Consider the following 24,587-nt stretch of genomic DNA (forward strand, 5'->3'; position numbering starts at 1 on the left):
TCAACCAGATAATATTGATCAACCAGATAAGACTGCATCAAGCAATCTCGCTCGTCACCACGACCCACCCAATTCACCTGGACCACCTGATCCACGGAAGAAATCGTATGATTCACTCGTGAACTGTGTATGTATATGCATAGCTACATCTGTATTGATCATCTACTATCTACCTTCCTTCCGTGCACGCATCCCAGTCTATCCTGCAGCTCGACTACAACTTCGCAGCACTCAACTTGATCGGCTCAACCGGCGTAGCCGCTTTACTCGGTATCAACCCCGCCTTAAACTCCAAAATATCCCCAATGTAAACATTACTCTCCCTCACTCCCTCCTCCTGTCCCTCCACTCCCTTCTCCTCACTTCCCTTCAAATTCTCCACAACACTCTTCAATCCCTTCTTCGTCTCCTCATCGAGATTAGTCGCAGAGTCTATAACTCCAACCGCAAATTGTTTAACAGTGTCCAAAGATGGATTGGTAGCTAGTAACGTAGCGATGGAGGATTGATCGACAGTGATTCCAGCTTTCATGAAATTTTCTACTAGTGGTCCAGCGGATGAAGGGTCAAATTTGATTCCTTTGTATTGCGATTTCAAGTGTACCGAGAGTTTACTTCGTTGAGATGATTTCGTGGTGATGTATTGTTCGTACAGTGATAGGACATCAGATTTGGTGATTGTTTTGAGAGCTTCGACGTCGTTCTCGCCTGATTCACATGATAAAGTCAGTTCAACCTTCCTTATCCATCTTTCAAACCAGACAAGTAAAATGACCATCCAGACCGCTGCTCCCAGAGCCGAATTGACGAGAGAGAAGGATCATAGGGATGAACCTAGTTGGATTCGATTGAGAGGTATCCCACACTCACGCTTATTGAACTCATAATACCTATCCTTAACCCTCCCCCAAAACCTCTTCGACTCCTCACTAAGATTCTTCGGTTTCTCCTCCTTCTTCTGTATCAAACTCATTCGATGCTTCTCAAACTCCTCATCCGTCATCTTATCGATCGTCTCTTTGAGGAACGTATCAAGGAGATATTCAATCTTATTTTCCACCAATTCAGTAGGTTTCTCAGATTGCACGATGATTGAATATCCCATTGATCCGGCCGAGGAAGAGGCATGGGAGAAAACGATATATCCGAGTTGCTGTTTCGTCCTCAGGTAGTCAAAGGCAGGTTCAGAGGCGATTTGACTGAAGAGCGATAAGGTGTTTCTGAGCTTGACGTCGGTGGGTTCTCCTACGTGGAGGTGGTAGACTACTGCGCTGTTCACTTCTGCTTTGTTTGGTAGGTCTAATGACCAGATGTGTTCGGATGCTATCTCAGGGAAGCAGAAATCAGCCGCGTTGCTCTGACTTGGTGACCGTGGCTTGACTTACAAGGAGGGGTCAACAATGATCGAGGAGACTTGATTTCTGAAGCGCTCAGTGGTCTGGGCGAAAGTACCTGCTCAACCATCTCTTGCATCTCCTTAGCACCTTCAGGTGAAGTATTACCGTGCACGAGAGTTTCAATGAACAACCGTGAAAGCACTTCTTTACCAAATGCCTCGACATCGGAAAGTGTGACGACTGAAAAGGATACTCATCAGCTGCGATCCTTAAATCAGAAGCCTGAGTTGAGCTGAAATAGCTGTACACTCACACTCCAGTTCCTTCAACCTCTCTTCCTGAGTCCAAGCAGTTTCTCTCGTCACATAAGCGTCCCAGAACAAAGCGATACCATATGGATCAGCCAAAGCGAAATTCTTCCATTCCATACGTGTCTACCACATTCAGTCCGCATCAGCTAAAACCCCTTCGTTCGCTTGCTAGCTAATTCACTCACCGCTTCGACAATCTCCCTGAATCTACCTTCGTCAACCTTGAACTCCTTGAACTTCTTCAACATCGTTTCAGTCAAGACTGCCAATTTGTCCGAAAACCCTCCAGCGGAAATACCAATCCATCGATGTTCGTTCCACAAACTGAAGGAAAGTTCGGCCAAGTCGGCGTCGTATACATCTTCCGTTATCGAGTCTGAGAAGAGGTCACAGAAGAGTCGGGAGAGAACGGCGTTTCGAGGGGTGGTTTGGAGGATTGGTCTGCAAGAGGAACGATTCAGCATATGTCTAGACCCATATCAAAGTTTGTACTCACGAATGAAGGAGGATGTCAAGGTTAGCACGAGGTTGCCAGAACCTATCATCTCGCTTGTACCATAATCTTGAGGAAGGCGTATCTTTAAGAAGAACAGGTCGGTTGGCAGGCTATATATGATTTCAAGTCAGCTGGCATGTCACGATTTCTAGACAAAAATAAATTGACCTCTTTCACATCGAACTTCTCTACATCCAGTTTCTCAGGGATGAAAAGGTTAGGACCAGGTAGCTGTAATTCACTGAGTACCTTTCCTGACATTGCCTAAATAATACTAGCAACATCAGCTTCAAACAACCGCAGAAGTCCAAAGACCTGAGCTGAACGTGGAATCAGACGCACCTCTTTCAAGAACTCCTCATCGTACTTTACCCTCTTATATTCCGTCCCGTAAATAGCTTCCTTCTGATCGAAATCACCTTTACTCTCCAAAACATCCTTAGGCAACTCCTTACACGTTATACCAATAGTCGATCGCCTAGGATCCAGCAACTGTAATGCAGCCTCAAGTTCATCCTGCTTGTATTCCTCTACTAGCCATTTGGCAGATACGATCTTCTCCCTTGGGACGGGGGATTGCATAAATCCAGATAAGCTTGCACAATATGACGAGGTTTTACCACGCTCGGCAAATTTGAATGAGATGTCGGCGATGGCCTTGATCTCGTTGAATGCTTCTTCTGAAGGTGGTTTCGAACGGAGAAGGGAGATGTACTTAAAAATGACCAATGCGACGTCTTTGTGGTGTGCTATGTACCATAATGACGGTGTGAGTTACGGTGATGGAAGATGCACTCCAGGTAACTCACCTAGACCCTCTGGGGTGAGGTCTACAGATATCTTGAAAAGCGAGAATCCAGCAGCATCGTGATGGTTTCCTGCACTTAGCGAGTTGACCCATCCTTGCTTCTTCAGGTATGATAAAATCGATCCTCTGCCTTCGTGACCAAGGAAATGAGCCAGGAAGTGCGTGGGCTAATGAGGCAAGGGTCAGCTAATTGGATGACCTGCATTGTATAGAGGCTGACTCACTCTCGATTTATAAAGGTGATCCAAATCAGGGAAAGGGAAGATGATCTCCAGACCTCGCATGTCTCTCACGGGCTTGGCGAAGGTGAAGCCCTAAGACGAACTATATCAGCTTCAAAAACCCCATTTCTCAAAGAGTTCGTAGCTGAAGTGAGAAGGGATTGTAAGATTTTTGGAAGACTCACCCCAACCTGTTCCTCCCCAAACGGACTCTCCTCAAAAGTCAACCTCACCCCCTCAGGTCCAGTCTCAGACTTCCCCTCCGTCCGTATCGGTACCTTCTGGAACTTCTCCTTAACCCATTTTTCCAAAACTTCAATAGGTTCTTTACCGACTACGGCCAACTTCATCCTTCTAGCGCAGTACTCTTTTTCCCACCATTCCATCAATTGCTTTCGGGGGTCTCGTCCTGCTTCTTTGGGTTTTGACCAGAGGGTCTCATAGTTCCCTGTACCGAATTTGGAGTATGGGTGGCCTGGACGAGAGAGGGATTTCTCAAGTTGGAAGAATCTCTATAATCCGCGCATACATATCAGCTCAAATATATCATGAAATCTCAAAGACAGGTTAGCTGACTTACCCAAACGTCATTCTGTATGTTCTTCTTATGCTCCGAATCCACAGCTTTGATCTCTCTTTCTGTGCAGTCCTGTCGTATTGCAACAACGCTAAGTCAGCTGACATGTTCCTCTTTACAACTCAGGAGTGAGCTCACTTCGTTGAACAAAGGCTCGATGAAGAATCCAGAGAACATATTCAAAGCACCTTCCAGCGCATCAGGCGAAACGTCGAAGAAGTAGTTTGTGGAAGTCATAGCTGTCCAAGCGTTCGAGTGACCATTGTGGGCAGTAAGATATTGCTGGTATGCGTTCTCTGATGGATACTGTTTACATCTCATCTTGTCAGCTAGTTCGCCCAGTCGCGTCTCTTCCAGCTGACTTACACTTTTCGTACCCATGAAAAGAAGATGTTCACTATATACGTTACACAGTATTAGCGGACGTCTCTGCAAGTCGCCACGATGTTGCCGAAACGAATCTTTGTGCTCAGACGACTATTCTTGGCATGTCCACATATTGTCTGGTCATGGTCCACCATCCGCCGTCCTCTTCCACCAAATACACCTCAACTAAGATCAAGCGACTCACCAGAAATGCGCACACCCCGGCAAATCAGCAGGATCACTAAAATGCCCCACACCCACATCCATAGAAGCCGCGGCTTTATCTGCCTTCTCATCCGACACAACTACCACTTCCAGCCCATTGTCCAGAGTGAAGTACTTGTGCGGTCTATCTTCCGTTGGGGGGAGGATGAGTTCGACTGGACCTGTGGCTTTGGGTATGGGCGGACAGGGGGGGAAGGGGGAATGGGACATTATGGGGTTGGTTGGGAGGTGGGTTTGGGGACTGTAGTTGTAGTATTTGGAAAAGGGGTATGAGAAGAGGAGGGTCAGTGTTAGGACGATTATTGAGAGTTTGTATATCATGTCAAGTAGGAACGATAAAATGAAAGCAGGTGAAGGAGCATGAAGCTTTTGTATTTCAAGAGGAGAAGAGGAGGGGGATGATGATTGTAAAGGGAGTTATGCTCGTCTACATCGTCCAACATCCGAATCAAAGGATCGTCATCGGTTGAGACTGAATTTGAACTCGTGCGAGAAAAAGAGAAAAGAGGGAGATGACTCACTCAACAGGTGCAACACTGGCGTATCTCCTCTGACTCAATATCTGTTCTACAGCGTTCGACTTCTTAGATACCTCTCTACGAGCTAAAGACGAACCCAGAGTGGATGATGGTCTTATGATACTTGCGTTGACGTTGAGGAATCGTCTGATTGGGGTGGAGGTTGTTGTAGTGAAAGGGACGGATCGAGGTGATAAAGATGATTTTATACCTCTACCTAGTTTTAGGAGAGGTGACATATGTATATGTGTTGTCGATCGAATAAGGTCGACTTTTGTTTATGTGTCCGATAACAATACAATACAAGAGGAATGAGGATTTACAATGGCGAGGTAACCACAAACCACGAATGACAAGGAACGAGATCGAACGAAATCGAGTGATGGAAGTGATTCCGCGGGAAACTACAGTATGTTTCACTTATACGGTAAACAGAGTTTATTGTTTGAAACGATCAGAGTGCTTATTGTTCTACTCTCCACTGTGCATGCATGCATACGAAGGGAGATCCACGCAGGTGTCATACAGCAAATGGAAGATGCATGAACCCATTCATCATGTATGCAACCTAGGAGGGTAGCTCTTGCGGTTGGGCTCTGTAGAAGGGAATTAGCTCTCAACGTATTCAAGGCGTGATCGCCCCAACACTTTACTCGGTAGAACAACCATTCCTGCCCGGCCACATCCTAGCTGTCAGTCCATTCATGCACCTGCTCATGGTTGTTTTATAAAATGCATCGCTATCTCAGCGGAATATAAAAATAAACTAGCGAAAACGAAAGTATATATGTAAAAGTGATAGCCTCGAATCCAAAGTGGAGAAGAGGTGATTAAGCACCGAAACCATAGAGAGTTCTACCTTGTCTCTTGAGAGCGTAAACTACGTCGAGGGAGGTGACAGTCTTTCTCTTGGCGTGTTCGGTGTAGGTAACGGAGTCTCTGATGACGTTTTCGAGGAAGATTTTAAGGACACCTCGGGTTTCTGCATTGTAATCACACAGTTAGCTATTGTCCCTTCCCTTCGCCACTCAAGCGACTCACCCTCGTAGATCAATCCTGAGATTCGCTTGACACCTCCTCGTCGTGCGAGACGTCTGATAGCGGGCTTGGTGATACCTCTACAGAACAATCGAGCGTCAGGGAGATTGTTCGTTTTATTGATATAACTTGTGGATGATGAGAGGGTGGACTCACTGGATGTTATCTCTCAAGACCTTTCTGTGTCGCTTGGCACCACCTTTACCTAAACCTTTACCACCTTTTCCTCGACCGGACATTGTTGTGTTGATATGTGATGGGTTGTTAAAGAGAAGAGTTAAAGTGGTTGACTTGGGAGTCGTTTGTCTGTTGTTGAGTGGATGAAGGAGGGAAGATGAGAGGATGAGATAGATGGTGGGGTTTATATACCTTTTAGGATGTGGATGTGTATGGGAATGAGTCATGGGAGATGGGGATAAACAAGCCATCGGTATCATTGATTAATAACGGTGTTACGGCGATATAACCACTATCAAGAGATAAGTCACGTGATATGGTAGGTTATCACGCTGAAGTCGGGATTATACCGTGAGCTGGAAACCAAACAAGATCATATCACACTCACTCCCTCTCCTTTGCCTAGATAGGGTACAGCGGAAGACAGATGCTTGCGGCCTCTGTGCTTTGTTGCATCGGCGCTAGACTATGAATGCGTCATAGGTGATACTGTATCAGAAGGACAACTGACCATTAGGATTAAAGATGATCGATACAGTAACTACAGTACTTGTACTTTTCGACGCGCCTCAGAAATAATGTTCAATAGCATCGCGTTCTGCTGTTCTGTTGTATATATGCTCAGCCAACCTCTCATTCGTAGATGTCTTCTCGAGAATTGAGGAGGAGCCATTGCGTCTCTTTGGTATATGTATCGTTGTGATTATGCTGGACATCGTCAACGCACGTCGCTTTGACTGCAACTGAGAGTCACAGTATGATAAGCGCCTCGAGGGATCAAAGCGTACTCCTGTGTCAAATGCAACACTCCCCTGCATTTGGATTTCGTTCTTCAAATTTACCATATTCTTGATGTCTCACCCTCCAAGAAAGACGAAGATGTAATCAATGTCCACCCCACATCCACGTCCACCTGCCGACAAGCTACATAAACGCACATCCATAGCTTCCTCTACGACTCCCATCCCGCAATTGGTCCGAAGCAGATCGACCATCCACTTACCACTCCACCGACGAATCATCTTCCCTCACGATGATCCGAGTTCTGATATACCGCAGATCGTTAAAGGGGATAATGGGGAGGTGGAGTTGGAACTAATCAATGAAAGGTAAGTACGAGTGATCTTGACCATCATCCATCTATATGCATGTCCAATCCCTTCATCTTTACATTCACATCATCAACCTTACTTGTATCTCAGAACCTCCTCGCTGACTCCAATTCACATACTCAGACTCTACCACCTCCTCGCTCTAGCCGTAAGAGCCTACGTGACATCATGGTACATCCGCTTCACCCCCGACCGTTCCTTCCCCCCATTGATCCACCAACAGATAATCTATCCCATCTTATCGCCTGTTCTATCTAACCTAAACACCACTCAAGGCAAAGACAGAATATGTCATCTCCTTCTGATCGATCTTCCTGTGATTCTTCATCTGCATGTTCAGACGTATTACGAAGCCAAGTCTTCTCGAGCCTACCTCCCCTCTGATGGACAAGATGGGCTGTCGGAGGGGTACTACAGGAGATTACCTCTTCTTTCCATCACACCATCAAAAGATGGTGGGGGATATACACTCTCCCCATTATACCTCTCAGCCTTATCTTCCGCACTGCTCAATCGATATATCACCGAGCAACGGCACGTACCCGATGTAGAGAGGTTGATGGCCCGAGAGATATTGTCAAAGTCGATCTTGTGTAATGTCCTGAGGAGATTATGCGAGGGATGGTTCTGGTATCAGCTCGTTCTGAAAATACTTGGTGAACCGGATGGAGCACCATCACCATCACCATCACCATCACCATCACCAGAAAAAACAAAAACAAAAGAGAAAGAGACAGAGAAAGAGGGTAGATCGCTCGATCAGATCATTCTGAACTTCATCAACACATGCATCACCCTCTGCATCAGACTCTGGGGTATATGCATTAGTATCGTAGCGTTATACTCTGCTGCTCCGAAGACGGTGGATAGGAGATATGAAAGAAGTTATGAGCCGCTTCTCCTGCTTCTACGTGAGGTACTCGGTATAGATGGATATGAGGGATTGGAGATGAGAAGATGGGCGAAGAGGATGATTTGGGGTTGTATGGAATTGGTCGTTGGGTTATGCGGTGGGATGTTAGATAGGTGAGTAAGCGTACCCCTCATCCGTAAATTCATGACAATACATAATCCTATCTATTCGTTCTCTCGCAATGAAGAAGAACAGATACTAAACCTTCTTCGTCTCACAGACTCTTCCCCCACCTACTCAAATCCCACTTTCTCACCCCCTCTACATCCCTGAGACTTATCGACCTCATGGAACGACTCCTCTTCCCAGATGGATATCCCGGTCCCTCCCCCGTCGACCCAACTCCCCAAGAGGCATTAGATCTAAGAGAAAGAGCAGAGAAGAGGATAGATGAGTTGGTCCCAAGTCTGATCAAGCGGGTGTTCTTCAATACCAAGAGAGGAACCAAAGTCCTTTTGGATCCTCTTGAAGATAGCGGGTGTAATGCCCATTTGGTGGGCATGGTTTTGAACGCTGTTGTGGGGGGTGTTATACCTGATTTGGTTATTCCTCTGGAGGTAGATGAGGAGGAAAAGAACGAGGAAGATCGTCAGGCCGTGGGTGCGGATGGAGGGTGGTGATTGTTCGGTCGTGATGCAGAGTAGACTGCTCGGGATATAGATTAATCAGTATTCGTTCTTTTGTTTTTGTAGTCAGAATAGCATAAGTATAGTTGTATAGATCTAAATGTATATATATGTGTACATAATGTCCTCTCTTTCCCTGCATCTACGACATAAGCAATCATCAAGAACCCACCTCTCTACTACGAGCAAAACAACACTAAAAGATCATTACTCCCTTCCCATCCCATCCCCAGCTCGAGGAATTTGTAAATGTCTAACCCAGACTCCACCTAGAAATCCTTCCACTCGTCATCTTCCCAACCATCTTTTTTCTTCCCTCCTTGTCCTTGTCCCGCAGCATTACCTTTCGCCCCACTTCCCGAAGCAGCAGCGGAAGTCGGCTGATCATCCCAACTATCAAAGAAATCGTCCTTATCCCCACCTCCATGAGGCGTGATAAACCCATCCTCAGCATCCCCAGCCCTCTCCAACTGACCATACCCCCTCTGACCAGGGGTCTTACCGCCCAAACCCAATTTACCTAATTGTTCATTCAAATCCACTCCACCCTTTTGTCTAGCCACGTCATTGAGCTGGTCCCATCCCTCCCCTGCTCTGGCAGTAGCCCACGTCCCCGCATGAGCAGCCTGTGCTCCAGCCTGGGAGAGATACCTCCTCCATTCCTCAGAGTTCTCCCCAGAGGTATATTCCGATGCTCTTGCCATACCTGGTTTGACCACGCTCTGGTTAATTTCATTAGCCGCCGATGACACCGCACTGGAGAACAGACCCCACCCCTTTGAGAGGGCTCCGAGGGGATTACGTTGCAGCTCGTCGAAAGTGGGTGCAGAGTGGCTTGAAAGTGCGTATGAGGGATGTTGAGCAGAAGGTTCAGGGGTAGGGGTCGAACCGAACCCTGCATACCGACCTCCTTGGGAGGGTGGCAGGTGGTCTGGCCTGGAGGCGTTGGCGTTGCCCATGCGCTCGAAGTAGGCTTCGTTTTGGGTTTTCTGGGTTGGAGCAGCGCTGAAATTGGGATTGAGGTTGGAGGAACCTATCCCCCCTGCGTTACCGCCAGCACGGGATTTGCGAGTAGCTTGAGCTGAGGATGGACGGGAGGGCGCGGCTGAGGCGGGTGGGGGGGCTGAGGGGGACCATGAGGCTGGTGGGTCGGAGCAGGCTGCTGCGAGCTTAGGGAGGAATGGTATATCAGCTCTAGTCATGCTCAGAAGTGATGTGTATTATAGTGGAAGGTTTATATCCCTGATATGAGAGGATGACTCGACTCACCTTCTCACGATATTGGCTTGCAGCCCATGAATTGTACTTCTCCTGCATACCCATCCCTTTGGTATATCCACCGTCGGGTCCGTAATTCTCGATAAACGATTTAAAAGCTTCGTTTCCCCCAAGCTGTTACATATTACTGTATCAGCTACTAGAATTCCCTCCAACAGCTGAAAAGAATAACCCACCTTCATTTTCTTCAACTGATCATCAGACCATTTATCCATCGTTATACTCCTCACGAAGGATATGTGAACGCCAAAGCCTATCATCACATAGTATCACTATGAGCTCAAGCTCAACTAGCCCATGTTCAGATAAAGAGTAGAATCAAAGCTCACCTCTGTGAATACCCGAGCATTCTAGACAGATGAACGTCCCGTAACTTACACTTGCCCATTGAGGTGAAGGGGCGTTACAGTCTACACAGACTATAAAGGATACGATTATCAGCTTGGACATCGCGCCGTGAGATATATGGTAGTAGGCAGCGTGATTATATACTTCATGAGCGGGCTAACTCACCCTTGTTGTTTCCCGTGTTCATGAGAGCTAGTAGCTCTTTCTTTTGGTAGTTCTCTGCCATGGTGGTAGGGTGGTGAAGTAGGAAGAAATCGTTATGCAAGGGATATAATAAGGAAGGTAATGAGTCGAGAGATTTTCCAACAGGGCTCAAGAGGGAAAAGAGACTAGAAGGACAGTATCGATGGGAAGAGGGGTAAGAGCAGGACGATGTACAGATGAATGAATGAGAATGCATATACAGAGTAGTATACAACCTGAACTCTAAACATACTACTGGTACGGATCGACGTGACGAGATCTACTCTATGGACACATGGGCTGGTACACTGATAAGAGAGAGTGACGTGGCATTTTGACCAGCTTGACTCGATCACTTCCATCCTTATTAGCGTAGATCAAAGAGATGATCATCTTGCGGATATCTCCGCTCGTGTAACAAGAATAAGCTTACAGAGTATGAGATCTGACCTGATCAGGTAAGATTAGATGATGATGATGTTGCATCGGCATATCGGACTATCTCATATCTCTCCCTCATCGCCTCATCCAAGGAATGTCATCTAAACATCCATTATAACATCTATCAAATCAAATCGCATCACTCACTACATCTTACCCAAGCACCTGATTGCCAGATTGCCCATCGGAAGATACACTCCATTGCAACCCACTAAACAAACTCAGTCTGATATATCCATAACATCAGATCACAACGCTTATCACACCCTTCAGTCAACCATCATCCACCCATCCATCGGAAAGGAAACGCTTATCAACAATGCCAAAAGACGAACCCTCTCACCCCCCGCCCCTCAAACGAGGCGACGCATGTCTCTACTGTCGGAAAAGACGAATCAGGTGTTCAGCTGATAAACCAACTTGTCAACATTGCTTGAAATCCGGTCGGGAATGCGTGTATGATACTGGCAAGCCAGTCAGCAGGGTCAAACAATTAGAAGAGAAAGTAGCAGAGTTGGAAACACTCTTGAAATCAGGTGGTGATGCTTCCGCTACCGCTACTTCAAGGAATGAAGGCGAAACTAGTAGACGGGAAAGTACAGCCTCGAACTCTCAACCTCCCCCGCTTAATCATCATTCGTCGAGCAACTCGAGTCAATCTCAGGATGTACCGATGGATCAATCGGGCATGGGGGAATCATCAACCTCGTACGGGTATACAGTCAGTGCCGAGAACTTTGATACGAACATGTTTGAAAGTATCTTAGCCGCTCAGAATGGTGGGACTGGATCCACCCCGAATGCCGGTAATAGCTTTGCAAGCTTTGGGGGAGCATTCTTCAGCGGGACTACCAATACAGGCACCACGCCCAACTTCTTCGCTAGCTCTCCTAATAGCGGTCAGAATATAGAGAGTTTATTCGACTTCAACATGTTAGATCCAAACTATATGAGCTTACTCAGCTCTTTTGGAGAGACTTCTACTGGTCCTTCCACTTCTGCTCAATCCACCACTGACTCATCAGTGCCTCCCCCTGCTCCTCCTACCCAACCCACAAACAACATCACCCCAGACCCACCGGTCTCTATCCCTCCTCAGTCTTCTTCAGCCAGTGCCATACCCCACTCACATCTCGACCTTCCCCCACCACCCCCATCATCAAGTACCATCCAGTCCTTCTCAGCCTCTCTGGGGTTCTTCGATCCCAACTCCTCCAACTGCCCAATGCACCTGAATATCGATAACCCGAAGATCGCTCCTTCCCCTCAAACCAGCCAGTCAAACTCAAAGTCAAATCAACACGTCAATTCGTGTGGTCCCGGGGACTTCACCTCGCAATTCCTCAATACACTCAACCAGAATAATCCACTCACAGAATCAGAAGTACGCATAGCGGAATTGATCAGGTCCGCTCAACTCCAATTACCCCCCGGGTCAGATGCCGAATCATTATTGAAAGATGTCGAGATCAGTATGGAGCGTACGATAGGTGCCGATAGACATACGTCGCTTATGTCTGGCTTGGAGGATACCCATGGGAGAAATGAGAATGAGAATTCTCAACAATGGGTAACGGGTGTGACAGATTCTTCGACCAATCAAGATCCGGCTGGTCCAGGAACTACAAATGGAGGGTTATTGAGCGAGGTACCCTTCTATAGTGCTGGAGAGACGAATCTTGGTGATACGAATGATGATGGGTCGACGTTGGTGGGTGGGTGGTTTGATGCGCATGATTTACCTAAAATTGCGAGGGATCATTTGTGAGTTGAACCACCATTTTCCGTCGCCTTATGTGGTTTGCCTTCCCTGTGCCGGGCAGCTGCTGATGATGAGCCTGCAGACTTGATCTTTTTTTCTCTGGGATGAGATTGTTCGGGCAAGAGTTCCATGTACCGCGGTTCATGGCTAGGTGAGTGATCAATATATCATTAACCTTTTTCCCAGTAGATCTTCTCTCATTATTTTATGATCAACCACACATTCTGGGAACTTTTCATGAGGACATGGGTCTCATTCCTTTGCTGGGCTGACCTCGTCGATCCCGCACAGCCTTACCTTACCGACCCATAAACGACCTCACCCATGTCTACTCTACTCAATGTACACCCTCGCATCTCGAATATCCGATTCCCCACCTATAAGACAGCTGGAACCACATTTCTACAAGATCGCTTCTAGCCAGCTGGAAACTTCCATAGGAATGGCCGATAGGTTACTGGACGCTACGAGGGCTTCGACGCTGTTGGCAATTTACAAGTTTAGTAAAGCTAGGTATCATGAGGGGTGGATGATGACTGGTCAGGCTGCTAGGTTAGTTTGATCTTCAGGCCCGCTTCACCTACAGCTTCGGACAAGGAGTGTCGATCAATGGATTAGGGCTGATCGGTGTTCCATTGTATTGTAGACTCGCATTGTCCTGTGGATTGCATCAGATCCCCTCATCGGTGTACAAACCTACCAACTTGCCTCATCTCAATGCAGATCTAGTGGGGATGATGAGGCATCGTTCGTATGTCTTACCACCGCCCAAAGATGCTATAGAGCTCGGAGAGAGAATATGGTGTTTGTAAGTGAACGTCTGTCACGTTCGGAACGACAGAGCTGACTCGAGGTTTTCCGCTGTAGCTGGTCAATCTACGTCACTGATCGATGTGGAAGTATTTCTACACAATGGCCTCCTGCTATCTCCGATGAGGTCGTCACTACCCCTTTTCCTAGACCATTGCACGAGTATGAGCTTGTGAGTGATTGTTTGCCCTTGACATCTTAGCTCATCTACAACGCATCTCAAACGACATGAGTACCGATCATCACCTCAACCTCTCATTTGACTTGAACGACATGACTAACGTCTTTCGTACTTCAAGGGCCTCGTGACCGAACAAGACGACCATTATTCCGTTCAATCGATATACAAACCCTCACCTCACCATAACCCTTTACCCCATTACGCAGAGACCACCCTGATTTCGATCCGATTACGAGCGATATGCATTCTCGAAAGAGCTTCCAAGCTGATGTATCAACCGCCCGAAGAAGGGTGGGAACGATCCATACCGATATTCGACCCTAACCCAAATACCAATGCAAACCCTTCATATAGCAATTCCAACTCCAACTCGCCATCAAGTAATATAGATGATTACATCTATTCGCAAATCAGTACCGCAGCAGGGTTCGCACCTTCCTATCAGCGCAATGGAACACATACTAGTCCCAACAACACGAATGGGAATAACAGAACGAAAGAAGGATGGACCAGGACAGCTAGGATCAGAACGCCAAAGGCTTACGAGGAGGTCAAACAGGCTTTACTGAAGATAGAGAGTGATTTACCGCCTGAATGGAGAGTTGAGTGGTGGAAATGGGATGGGAAGGTTCAGGAATGGCATTTCACGAGAGCTAGGAAGGATCTGATCACTCTTGTGAGTGCGGTCTGTCCCCTCATATGATCCTACTGCAACTATTTGGTATCTGAAAAGAATCTTGGCTGATGTTCCTTCATTATACAGCATTTCGTCCTAGGTTGCGCCTGGATGTTCCTCTACGATGTATTCTCTTTCAACGCTGAGAACACCGATGCGATAAACGTGGCGAAGAGGTTGACAGTCACCGTTCGCTTCGTTTCCAAGGAGGTTATGACTAGTGATTTGGATGTGTTCATCGCCATGACGTGGGTTATCCCTTGAAGCTCGTCGGGGAAGAGCACAGCTGCTGACTAGTTCCTACGTATCGTTTAGCTGGTCTTTCATCTCTAAGATATTGATCAGGGAGATGAAGAGATTACAATCGCTCGGCGATGTATCAGGTAAGTTTCCTCTTCCGCCACCACTGCCCCTCGGTGGGACTTTGACGACCGCGCCACCACGACCTCAAACTATCTTATTTCTGATCAACGTGCAATTCCTGTGGAGTACTAATACCATCTTCCTTATCTGCATATAGGCGCAAACACCCTCGAACCGGATATTCAAGTCCTCGTGTCAGCCCTACGCGAATTCGGACAACGATATACCATAGGAACTATGCAGGCTATGCGTACCGAACGATATCGACAGACTACAAAGGAAGAGACGTCTTTCCTGTATAGGCAGGATAAACGATCTCAGCGTGAGGCTGATGGGCGAGCGAATGCGAACGAGGTGGGTGACGATGATGTGGATGAAGAGAGGATATCGTTCGTTAGTGTTAGACAGGCTATGAATGGGGATGATTGGAGGGCTTCGGTCGGTGAGGCGGATGATGATGATTAGGTGATGGGTTTGGTGTCCAACAAAACGAAAAGAAATATTATATCTCTCCATATCGTTACAATTCGATTTGGTGATTGGTTTGTTTCTTTGCCCTATGGGGTTTCGACAAGACATGATGTTTCTATGTATTGTGTTGGTTAGATATTTGGTTTACCCTAATTTGAGTGAATAATTCAGTTGTATATAGTCATAGTACATGTTGAATGACCAATTATAAATGAATTTGTCAACTGGTCTTATAAATCAAACACAGTACATCACATTCGATGCTCTATCATAGCAAAGATCTACTGTACAGTACGTTCGTAATACAACAACAAAGCCAACCTATAAGAACCCAACTAAGCCCTGCGACATCTACAGCCACAACCCGTCGGACAAACGCTCCATCCACCCACTGATGGCATTTCATCGCCTTGTTCGGTGGAAGTTAAAGTAGTATGTGTTCCGGTATACGTCCGAGCAAGACTCGCATGACCGTCTGATGTGTCTGGGTAATATTGGTTGAGGGGTAGAAGAGGTGCTTGGTCTGCTTGTTTAAGCCATCTGATCAGCCATAATCCAGCGTATGTGTATAACGGATCAAGAAGTGAATGTAAGATAAGATGGTGGAATGTTTTGAATACTAGGCGACTGAACTTACTATGATACACCCTCATGCAGTTGCCATGACCTCCATGACCGCACTTCCTACAACCCAGATACAACCCTTTAACGACCTTACGACTATGTACAAAACAGCGAGTCAACATCTGTGCCCTGTCCACTCTGACGGATGATCGTATTCGAAGGTAAGTGAGTTTGACTTACCAGATCGAACACACTTTAGCACCCAATTTACACCTCTTGCACCACCAGAACTTCTTCCCTTCTACACCTATATCATCTAGCTCGCCAGTCGATTTCCCACATCGCCCACAATGCAATTTGTGCGTTATGCCTTCGTTGACGGCTACGATCTGCAATGAGGGGATGTGCGAGTAGAGTCGGATATAAGATGCTGGGAGGGGGAGACGATGGCGCTCTAGCATGTCTGAGAATTTCAAAGGATTCAGTACTTGATTCTCTGGTAAGTTAATGTTCAAAGATGCTTCATACACTTCGGGGGTTGAAAGACCCACTCACCGACATAAGAGTGTACGAGTCTTTCCACCTGCTTCAAGGGGAATTCGCCAACTTTGGATCCAATAATCGCAACAGAGGTAGCAAGTTGCATCTCTCCCTATACGCCCCATCAGCTTATTCATCTGGATAGACATTAGCAGCACTCACATCATCAATACATCCCTCCCACCATCTCCGCAGCGCATCCACTCTTCTCTTCTTATACCTCATCCACTCATTCTTATCGAACTGTTCCACATCTCCCTTCACGGTAGGCACTTTAATCATACCCACCGCCGGCTGCACCTGCTGAGCAGAATTCCGCCTACTAAGCGGCCCATCAGGCGTACTCGTACCTCCTTTCCTCAAGCTCGAAAACGGTAATGGACTACTTCTCAACGACTTCCCTCCAATCGTACCCGATCCGTCCAAACCGGTGTTCGGCGTCGGACTAGTCCTAGAGACCGTAGCAGTCGTGGTCGACCCTGAGAAGTTAAATTCGCCTTGAATACCGTACGGATCCGGATAATCTGACATCGCCATAATTCGACTAGAGGTCATCTTGGATAAACTGCTCTTCTTACTTGTCGAAGTACTCATCGTACCCCCTCCTCCGCTATTTTCTTTCTCCTTTTCAGGTGGTGGAGGAGATCCAGAGGATGATCTGGATGTGGATGCTGCGGTTTTGGTCATTTTCATAGAGCTCGATACGTTTCGACTATTAGCCTTGATCACAGTGGCATTGGATCCTCTCCTGCTTTGTCCGCTTCCACTTCCGCTGAGAACATCGCTTAACCTTCTGGTTATAGATTCGGGTGGGGCGAATGCCAGGAATCTCGATTTCGGGGCATGTGATTGTTCTTCAGATTCTGAGTCTGAATATGAGTCTTTGGTGGATGAAGATGATTCGGAAGATTCAGAGAGGACCTCATCATCTGCACCTAGGAAAGATGGCGCCAGACGAGTGAGAGGTACTGCAGTAGGAGAAGGGAAAGGAACATTATGATTCGGTGTTCCATGAGTGGGAGAAAAGGTTGGCGGGGTAGGTAATCGAGCGGTGCCATCCATCGTTCCGCTGAAGACATCTTCTTTGAACCCTTCTTCACCTTGATATTTAGGTGAGGGATCGAATTCTTCAATCATATCTTTCAAGAATGCCCACAATCTAGCATCATCCTCCCTCCCACACGATAAAGCCACATTCCCATTCCATTGGCAAAGTGCTTCAGGAGTATCACCTTCCAACTTATACCAGTTGGCAAGGTACGCAAATTCAGCTTCGTCGGTATCCGGCAGAGGGAGGAACCCGAGCGTTTGGAGAGGTTCATAAGCTGGATCAGATATCGAGGGAGGCGGTCGTCCGAGTTTGTCCCAGTGGTTTACGTATTCGGCTTTGCTGTATACAAAAAATCCAGATTAGCTATACATTTCCCCATCTTTCTGTTGAGGAGAAAGCCAAAGATTGCACTCACACATCATCAAACGGTATCTCTCCGAGCTTGAATCGATCTACAGCATATACCATCTCTCCCCTCGGACTCCATCCTACGAGTTGTCTCGGTACTTGATCAAGGGGTAATGGCAGACTACCAACTCCCGATTGTCCTTTCACCTCCATCTGTGCAAATCCACCATTCTGAAAACATGCCACCAGATTGTCATCGCCGTTCGCCCATGCTACGTCTACCGCCCCTCCATCTTGTGTAGGGATAGCATACTTGGCGATGTAATGTCGTCTTACATGCCATATCTCCAAATGAGCATCCTCGTCGACATTCGCGTGATTGGCACTGTCGCTTTCGGAGGAGAGTGTAACTGAGCTTGGATTTGGTGAAAGAGTAGGATCAGAGGAAGTAATGGGCTGGATGAGGGGAACGACGACGAGTTCGATAGGATGATCTGGGCGCCAAGCGACTTTCCGGACGGGATATGCGGTATGAAGTGAATGCACAGGTGATGGAGGTTTGTCCCATTGCTGACTCATGTCCCATATCTGCGATGTTTAACATCAGCGAACGAACTGACACACCAAAGGGATGAAACTTACCTGAACTATCTTATCCGCACCAGCACTAGCCAGCCAGCCACCACCTCTTTGTCCATCACTGTCTTCATCTCCTCCTTTCCACTTCAGATCGAGTACACTCTTACTCCCATGAGCACCGAAAGCTTTTCCAGTGCTTCTCGATGGAGACCTGAAATCATATCGCCGTATCGAACCATCATCCAATCCAGCAACGAACTGGTATGCGTCTGTCGGACAGAATGTGAGGGATGTTATGGCAGAAGAGTGTTTCAAGGCTTTTCGATTTGACGGATCACGTTCCCGTAAATCCTAAAGGATGATGCTCTGTTAGCTGTATTCCAGGCAGACCCTGGGGGAGGAGCTCACCCAGAATCGTACACCGCCTTCTGTACCTCCTGTCAAAGCTAGATGCCCATGACTTGCCGACGGACATAGTCGCACACAGTTCATAGGTCGAAAAGTACCGCTCGAGATGTCCTTGTCTACAGTATGGTACATTTAGCGAATGATTCGGAACACGGGTGCATCAGCCTGAAACTGCTCACCAAGTCTTCCCTTTTCCACGTCGAACAATAAAAGGTTGCCACTAGGGGTCGCAGTTACAATCTTCGTATCGAACGCTGTCGTCCGAGCCAATATCAATAAATGCCCCTGCTTCCTGCATTGCGCAACGCGGCGTTGAATCGTGGTATATCGTTACTCACCGCCCACACCCCAATCCACGTCATTGACGCCTTTACCAACGGGCCAATTAGGTTTCCACAGATTGACTACCTCAGAAATTGTGACTCCTCCACTACCTTTTGCTAATGTATGTCGATCCTTTGTCTCGTCCGAAGCGAATATCGGTGTTGTCGAGCCGGACGTTGGATCGTGTATTTTCATCACCCGTAAGTCTATATCGCAGAGTTTTAGTCAACCCATAGCACTACCCTCAGTGACTTCGAGCAAGGTCGGGGAGATGTCACACGTACACTGCCCACCACCAATCGTGTAGTTCCCCTCCGGTCCTTGAGCCATAGCATTCAACCTAGTAGTCTTCGTAGCGCTATTCATCCCCCACCCCCTCTTCCCATTCAGCGAAGCGGTACTCATGAGATTCACCCTCACACCTCTATCCCGCTCTCTACTCCTACTTTGGCTCCGTACTCTGGGCGTGGGTACCTGGCTTGTACTTGTTAATCTGCCAGATCCATCATCCGTCAAATGCCTTAGCAATCCCGGTCTACCAGGTCTACTGATCCCAGCAGTCAGCAGTCCAAGATTATTGGGGAGATTGCTACTTCTACTATTGAGGGAGGAGGAGATGGGATGGTAAATCGTACGCGGATCATCGTATATGAGATTCTGGACGATATGCCTCCGTTCAGATATGGAGGGTCGATGGGAGTGAGAAGGGATATTGAATGATGGGTCTAAGGGGGATGATACCCTCGGAGAATCGCCTGCTCGGTCTCGAAGATGGATAGAGGACGCATCGGAGCCTGAACTTGGGATGGCGCTGTGTATGGAATCAGCTTAGCTTTGATGAAGAGGTCGCAGAAAAGAGAAAGGAAGACGCACGATGAGAAGGCATTGGTAAGTCGGTTCATGTTTGATTGTCTTCTTCCTACTGGCACTGGGACATCTTGGTCTACGTCTGAGTGCTGCCTCGCTGACCTGCGCAGTTCTGTGGGCGCAAGAACGACTCTGAATAATCTTCATAGGATGAACATCGTTTCAACCGTCTCTTTCCATCTCTCATCTCTCATCTCATCCTCCTTGCCCAGGAACCGTCAACAACGAGCGCAACCAAGAGAGCTGGAGCCCCGCTCAAGCAAGAGCTGGGATAAACTCGATAAAAACAAGCATCAAAGATATTCAGCAGATCCCACGGTCCTGACTCGATTTGATTCCGTCTTTCGCTCTGGCTGACCTTTGCAGCGAATTGTGAATGGTCAATGGTCCAATCTCGAAGGAGATACGAATAACATTGACAATCAATATGAACCTTCACCACATCATATAACCATCTCAAAGATAGAACACATAGAGTCAGAGCAAGATGTCAGGATCAGGATTCCATGGGTTCAAACAGTCAGTTAACTTGCTCAATTCATCCAGAAAAACAGAGAAATGTAGCTGATTATGGCTTCCATGTGAAACAGAGATATGCCCCCTCCAGGAGGGTACGAGGCTATCAAGTACAAGCGAAACTTGCCCGTGAGGGGTGTAGGAGGTGCCGTAGTGTTCAGTACCGTCGCTGCTATTTGCGCTTTTGGTTTCTGGAGGGTCGGAGCAGGAAATGTTGAGAAGAGGTGGGTTTTCTCTGGCTATCACGGATATCCTGTGGATGTGGACTTTGTCCCATGATATCTCAGGCGATCGTACCTGACATGGAATCAGTCCATCGATATGAGATAAACAGAGAACGTGCTAATCTCAGGTGTGTGATCTTAGAGAACTAAAGCGTGAACAGGCGTGGTCCCGAATCAACCTCGTACCATTACTCTTAGCCGAGCAGGACAGAGATGCGTACAGGAGACAACAGGCCGCTTTGGCAAGGGAGAAGGAGATCATGAAGGACTACCCAGGATGGGAGGTGAGTGATGTGTTTACGATATAATCAAGACAAACGGCTGTTCCTGTTGTTGAGGACGAGGAAGAGAAGCAGATGTCAAACAAGTAGGGGGGGTTGAAATTGAGAACAATCAAACATGTCAAGGCAACGAGGCAAGACAGCTGCTGACTCTGACCGTCTTTTTGATAGGCCGGAAAGAGCACATACAACTCATCTCGATATACACCCAACACCATTGTCGTCCTCTAATCTATCTCACATCTGGATGAACGGAAGAACACAGCAGGTGATGGATCGTTGATAAATCCAAAGAAAATGTATTATCATTGCATACGGCGTAAGACCCCCAGGATATCAGGATGATCCCGAATCTCGTTAGATAAATCTGGAATTACTGAGCACAGTGATGTTCACAATTTATAGTACACATAAAAAACACAAATACTGACAAAATTCCATCGAACTCCAAAAGTAATCGAACCTGGATGATGCCAAGTGAGCCGTTGACTCTTCAAGAAAACTTTCTACACATCCGACCGAAACACAAATCACGGCAAGATTAACGTTTGAAATGAACCCTCAAACGATGTTTGGGACTTACCATTGACCATCTTCAGATGATCCTTTGATCGTCATATATAAAGGATATCATCAATTAACTATATGCACAGCACTAATGTTTGTTTACCCGTATCCAAGTCCAAATTTGTGTCAACCACAACATCATGTTCTTACTACCTTCTTGATGTAGTCTTTCAGTGATACCAGAGTCCAGAGTTTGAAATACCAAAAACGAAAACGTAAACGTAAACATAGTAAATCGGTGCAGTAAGATATACCCATTCCAATTCCATCACCTGCCGTGCAGACCCATACCAACATAGCTGCTCCCTCAACCACAAACACAGAACAGAAATAGCCATACCGAAATGATTCCAAACCTCTTCCCGTCTTTCCTATTATCTTCAGCCTCAAGGTCTCTCCCCACCGTCCAAGTTCCGTCACTGGCAGAGCTCCGAAAACAAGCTGAACTCCTGGCATCTTCCATCCCCCCTCTTCCGTCTCTCTCCTCTTCAGGCACAAAGGCAAAAGGGGAGATAAACGTACCTCAACAAAGCCGATCAAAAGGCCTACCAATACCTTCCCTCAACCACGCGCAGTTACAGTCGACATCATGGTACATCCACCCTCATCCACCAGTATATACAGAAGCCCACAAAGAAGAAGGGGGAGAGAAAGAGAAAGAGAAGGAATATATAGATGAAATTGATATAGGACATGGGTACGATCATATCCACCGTCTAGGGAAGAACGCCTCGTCACCTGCCAATAGTACAAATAACAAATTGTGGAAAACTTGGAATGGGGGATTTAGACCTGTACGTTCTCAGGAAGTGATACCGGATGAAAGTGGACGTGGGGTTAGGGCGAAGAAGTACGGGATGGAGGGGAGTAAGAGTTATGCTGAGTGTCTTTATAGTGAGTCTCGCTCTCTCCCTCTCGCCCTCTCTCCCTCTCTACCTCTCTCCCTCTCTCCCTCTCTCCCTCTCTCCCTCTCAACATCCAATCTTGCCGTACATCGCTGCACCACGCATGCGAAGTATTGACTCCATTGCGCTGCTCCAGGTTTGACTCAACCTTCAATACAGAATATGCGGGATGATGGGAACAGCAATGATGAGAACAAGTCAACGTGGCTTGAATGGTGGGTCTTTTCCTCTAGTTCCACGCAGTCTGTTCGAATCGATTGACTCGTACTGACGATGATGTTGCAGGATAACGTGCAAATCATGCAATTGAGCGGCTCATTCAAGCGATATCAGTCAAGTCAATTATGAAGCAGAGGGTACCTGCAGTGTTTGTATCGGTGTGATCGGACAATTTTATTTAGCTGTACAGTATGTATTCTATTGTCGATTGATCAGTTTGTTTGGCTTTTGTCGAGCACTCATATGTTGTAGAGTAAACCCAGTGTAAGAAAATGCATAAGTAAGGAATCCTCTATGCTATGTCATATCACTCGATACTCTCCCTAACTTCCTAAAATATATTACATCTCATACCCTCTCCCATCACCGCTCCTTCGAAACTCGATCCTACATGCATTATAGCGATTATACGTTTATCGGTAGAACTGTATGCAGAGAAACGTCAGCGGTAGATAACGAGAAGATTTCCACTGAAGAAACTTACGTGATCAGCTTGGAGGTTAGCAGCGATCTCAGCCTCAGCCTTATCGCCGTTAGACAATAACTTCTCCTTGTTGTATAAGAGTTCTTCTCGGGTTTCTGTCGAGTATTCTGCGTTTTGGGCTATGTCGCGATTCATTTAATTAGCATTCCATAATACCCAACCAGTATGGGATGTAGGAAGATAGATACTCACTCTCTACAATAGCATCGACGGGACAAGCTTCCTGGCAGAATCCACAGTAGATACATTTCGTCATGTCGAGGTCTGTACGACGAGAAGAACATCAGGATCAGCTAATCGCCCTCCCTGTAAAGAATCTGAAGAGCTGGATTGCTGATCGTTAACACTCACCATATCGCGTGGTTCTCCTTGATCCGTCCTCTCTAGCTTCGGATTCAATCGTGATAGCCTGAGCGGGGCAGATGGCCTCACAGAGCTTACAAGCTGTGCATGGTCATATATCAGCATATGACTACCTACATAATCGGATGGTGCCCACAGCTGGAAATAGAGGTTGGTTTGAGGACGATAAACAGATAATATCCACTCACCGATACATCTCTCTTCACCGTTGGGGTACCTTCTCAAAGCGTGTTCACCTCTGAATCGGGGGGATAAAGGTCCCTTCTCAAATGGGTACATGATAGTATATGGTGGTCTGAAGAATTGTTCTAACACGATCCACATTCCTATTATTGTGAAACGTCAATCAAATCAGCTTTTGACCATTCCACTCTTGATGTTGCATTGTTTGAGAGTTCGACAACATGACAGAGCGAATCAACATCTTCCACATCATCGATTATGACCCGAGACTGCGAATGAGGAGACAGATTGTATAGAGAGACCAACACTCACCCCTCACAATCTCAGTAAAGAAGAACAATTGACTCGCTTTATCCAGCGCTGATGGTCCCTTTGAATAATCAGGCCACTGGTCAGCCGCACCCGCCCCAACAGCTTGGTCGTTCCCATGTCGTGAGCCCTCGGAGGACGCATCGGCAGTGGTGGTTTCACGGGGGTTGGGTGTCTTTATGGGTCCGGGAGTGATATGTTTAGGTCCGGTCTGTCGGGGGGCAAAGGGGTTACGTCCTGCTGGGGTGGCTAGTAATATCCTAGAGGAGGAGTGGAGGGATCGGGCGATGGGGAGAGGAGTAGGGAGGGTGGAGGAGAGGATGGGTCGGAGGAGGGGTAAGACTTGACGAGGCATTTTGGTCTTTCGTGTTGAAGATTTGCTGGATCGGATAGGAAAGATCGAGTGGTGTACTATATATGCTTGCCCACGAGCAGGGTTTTACTTTGGATTATACAAGATGAATGATGGGGTATAGAGTGAATGCTGTAGTATTGTATAGACAGATCGGATCGACAATATCCTTCTTGGTTTATCAAAGTGTAAGATGACCCAGACGTATATCGTTGCCGTCGTTGAGATCCATCAACCAACGATAATCGCCGCGATATACACATCT

General features: G+C 47.0%; 9 protein-coding genes across 9 annotated transcripts; 4 read left to right on the top strand and 5 right to left on the bottom strand.

Annotated features, from left to right (window-relative positions):
• Positions 1 to 214: 214 nt before the first annotated feature.
• I302_108877 (uncharacterized protein) lies at positions 215 to 5,098 on the bottom strand (the record flags this gene model as incomplete). The annotated part of the gene is made up of 16 exons (XM_065870749.1): positions 215 to 708; positions 871 to 1,323; positions 1,386 to 1,577; positions 1,651 to 1,771; positions 1,834 to 2,089; positions 2,145 to 2,254; positions 2,313 to 2,408; positions 2,487 to 2,893; positions 2,954 to 3,119; positions 3,177 to 3,266; positions 3,359 to 3,685; positions 3,754 to 3,822; positions 3,889 to 4,056; positions 4,117 to 4,147; positions 4,322 to 4,582; positions 4,863 to 5,098. 16 exons carry the CDS (start codon positions 5,096 to 5,098, stop codon positions 215 to 217), a joined length of 3,477 nt encoding a protein of 1,158 aa, XP_065726821.1.
• A 591-nt stretch (positions 5,099 to 5,689) lies between these two features.
• I302_108878 (histone H4) lies at positions 5,690 to 6,136 on the bottom strand (the record flags this gene model as incomplete). The annotated part of the gene is made up of 3 exons (XM_019194602.1): positions 5,690 to 5,841; positions 5,901 to 5,977; positions 6,054 to 6,136. 3 exons carry the CDS (start codon positions 6,134 to 6,136, stop codon positions 5,690 to 5,692), a joined length of 312 nt encoding a protein of 103 aa, XP_019043438.1.
• An 826-nt stretch (positions 6,137 to 6,962) lies between these two features.
• Positions 6,963 to 8,719, top strand: I302_108879 (uncharacterized protein; the record flags this gene model as incomplete). The annotated part of the gene is made up of 3 exons (XM_019194603.1): positions 6,963 to 7,183; positions 7,310 to 8,212; positions 8,320 to 8,719. The coding sequence occupies 3 exons, from the start codon at positions 6,963 to 6,965 to the stop codon at positions 8,717 to 8,719; spliced, it is 1,524 nt and encodes a 507-aa protein (XP_019043439.1).
• A 275-nt stretch (positions 8,720 to 8,994) lies between these two features.
• I302_108880 (uncharacterized protein) lies at positions 8,995 to 10,577 on the bottom strand (the record flags this gene model as incomplete). Its single annotated transcript, XM_019194604.1, has 5 exons — positions 8,995 to 9,894; positions 9,995 to 10,117; positions 10,180 to 10,256; positions 10,333 to 10,422; positions 10,517 to 10,577. The coding sequence occupies 5 exons, from the start codon at positions 10,575 to 10,577 to the stop codon at positions 8,995 to 8,997; spliced, it is 1,251 nt and encodes a 416-aa protein (XP_019043440.1).
• Positions 10,578 to 11,294: 717 nt separating this feature from the next.
• Positions 11,295 to 15,232, top strand: I302_108881 (uncharacterized protein; the record flags this gene model as incomplete). Its single annotated transcript, XM_019194605.1, has 9 exons — positions 11,295 to 12,739; positions 12,820 to 12,888; positions 13,029 to 13,289; positions 13,384 to 13,545; positions 13,605 to 13,719; positions 13,847 to 14,404; positions 14,492 to 14,652; positions 14,720 to 14,787; positions 14,925 to 15,232. The coding sequence occupies 9 exons, from the start codon at positions 11,295 to 11,297 to the stop codon at positions 15,230 to 15,232; spliced, it is 3,147 nt and encodes a 1,048-aa protein (XP_019043441.1).
• Positions 15,233 to 15,573: 341 nt separating this feature from the next.
• On the bottom strand, positions 15,574 to 19,954 carry I302_108882 (uncharacterized protein; the record flags this gene model as incomplete). Its single annotated transcript, XM_065870750.1, has 12 exons — positions 15,574 to 15,761; positions 15,876 to 15,958; positions 16,043 to 16,265; positions 16,358 to 16,454; positions 16,505 to 17,732; positions 17,809 to 18,329; positions 18,384 to 18,671; positions 18,729 to 18,844; positions 18,908 to 18,982; positions 19,067 to 19,258; positions 19,337 to 19,863; positions 19,926 to 19,954. The coding sequence occupies 12 exons, from the start codon at positions 19,952 to 19,954 to the stop codon at positions 15,574 to 15,576; spliced, it is 3,567 nt and encodes a 1,188-aa protein (XP_065726822.1).
• A 452-nt stretch (positions 19,955 to 20,406) lies between these two features.
• Positions 20,407 to 21,171, top strand: I302_108883 (uncharacterized protein; the record flags this gene model as incomplete). Its single annotated transcript, XM_019194607.2, has 4 exons — positions 20,407 to 20,438; positions 20,510 to 20,659; positions 20,802 to 20,943; positions 21,112 to 21,171. 4 exons carry the CDS (start codon positions 20,407 to 20,409, stop codon positions 21,169 to 21,171), a joined length of 384 nt encoding a protein of 127 aa, XP_019043443.2.
• A 680-nt stretch (positions 21,172 to 21,851) lies between these two features.
• I302_108884 (uncharacterized protein) lies at positions 21,852 to 22,722 on the top strand (the record flags this gene model as incomplete). The annotated part of the gene is made up of 3 exons (XM_019194608.1): positions 21,852 to 22,401; positions 22,549 to 22,627; positions 22,698 to 22,722. The coding sequence occupies 3 exons, from the start codon at positions 21,852 to 21,854 to the stop codon at positions 22,720 to 22,722; spliced, it is 654 nt and encodes a 217-aa protein (XP_019043444.1).
• Positions 22,723 to 23,073: 351 nt separating this feature from the next.
• I302_108885 (NADH-ubiquinone oxidoreductase 23 kDa subunit, mitochondrial) lies at positions 23,074 to 24,325 on the bottom strand (the record flags this gene model as incomplete). Its single annotated transcript, XM_019194609.1, has 5 exons — positions 23,074 to 23,234; positions 23,308 to 23,379; positions 23,467 to 23,559; positions 23,667 to 23,804; positions 23,974 to 24,325. 5 exons carry the CDS (start codon positions 24,323 to 24,325, stop codon positions 23,074 to 23,076), a joined length of 816 nt encoding a protein of 271 aa, XP_019043445.1.
• Between the last annotated feature and the right edge of the window lie 262 nt (positions 24,326 to 24,587).

This window comes from Kwoniella bestiolae, chromosome 8 (assembly GCF_000512585.2).
Source record: "Kwoniella bestiolae CBS 10118 chromosome 8, complete sequence".
NCBI classification, from domain to species: domain Eukaryota; kingdom Fungi; phylum Basidiomycota; class Tremellomycetes; order Tremellales; family Cryptococcaceae; genus Kwoniella; species Kwoniella bestiolae.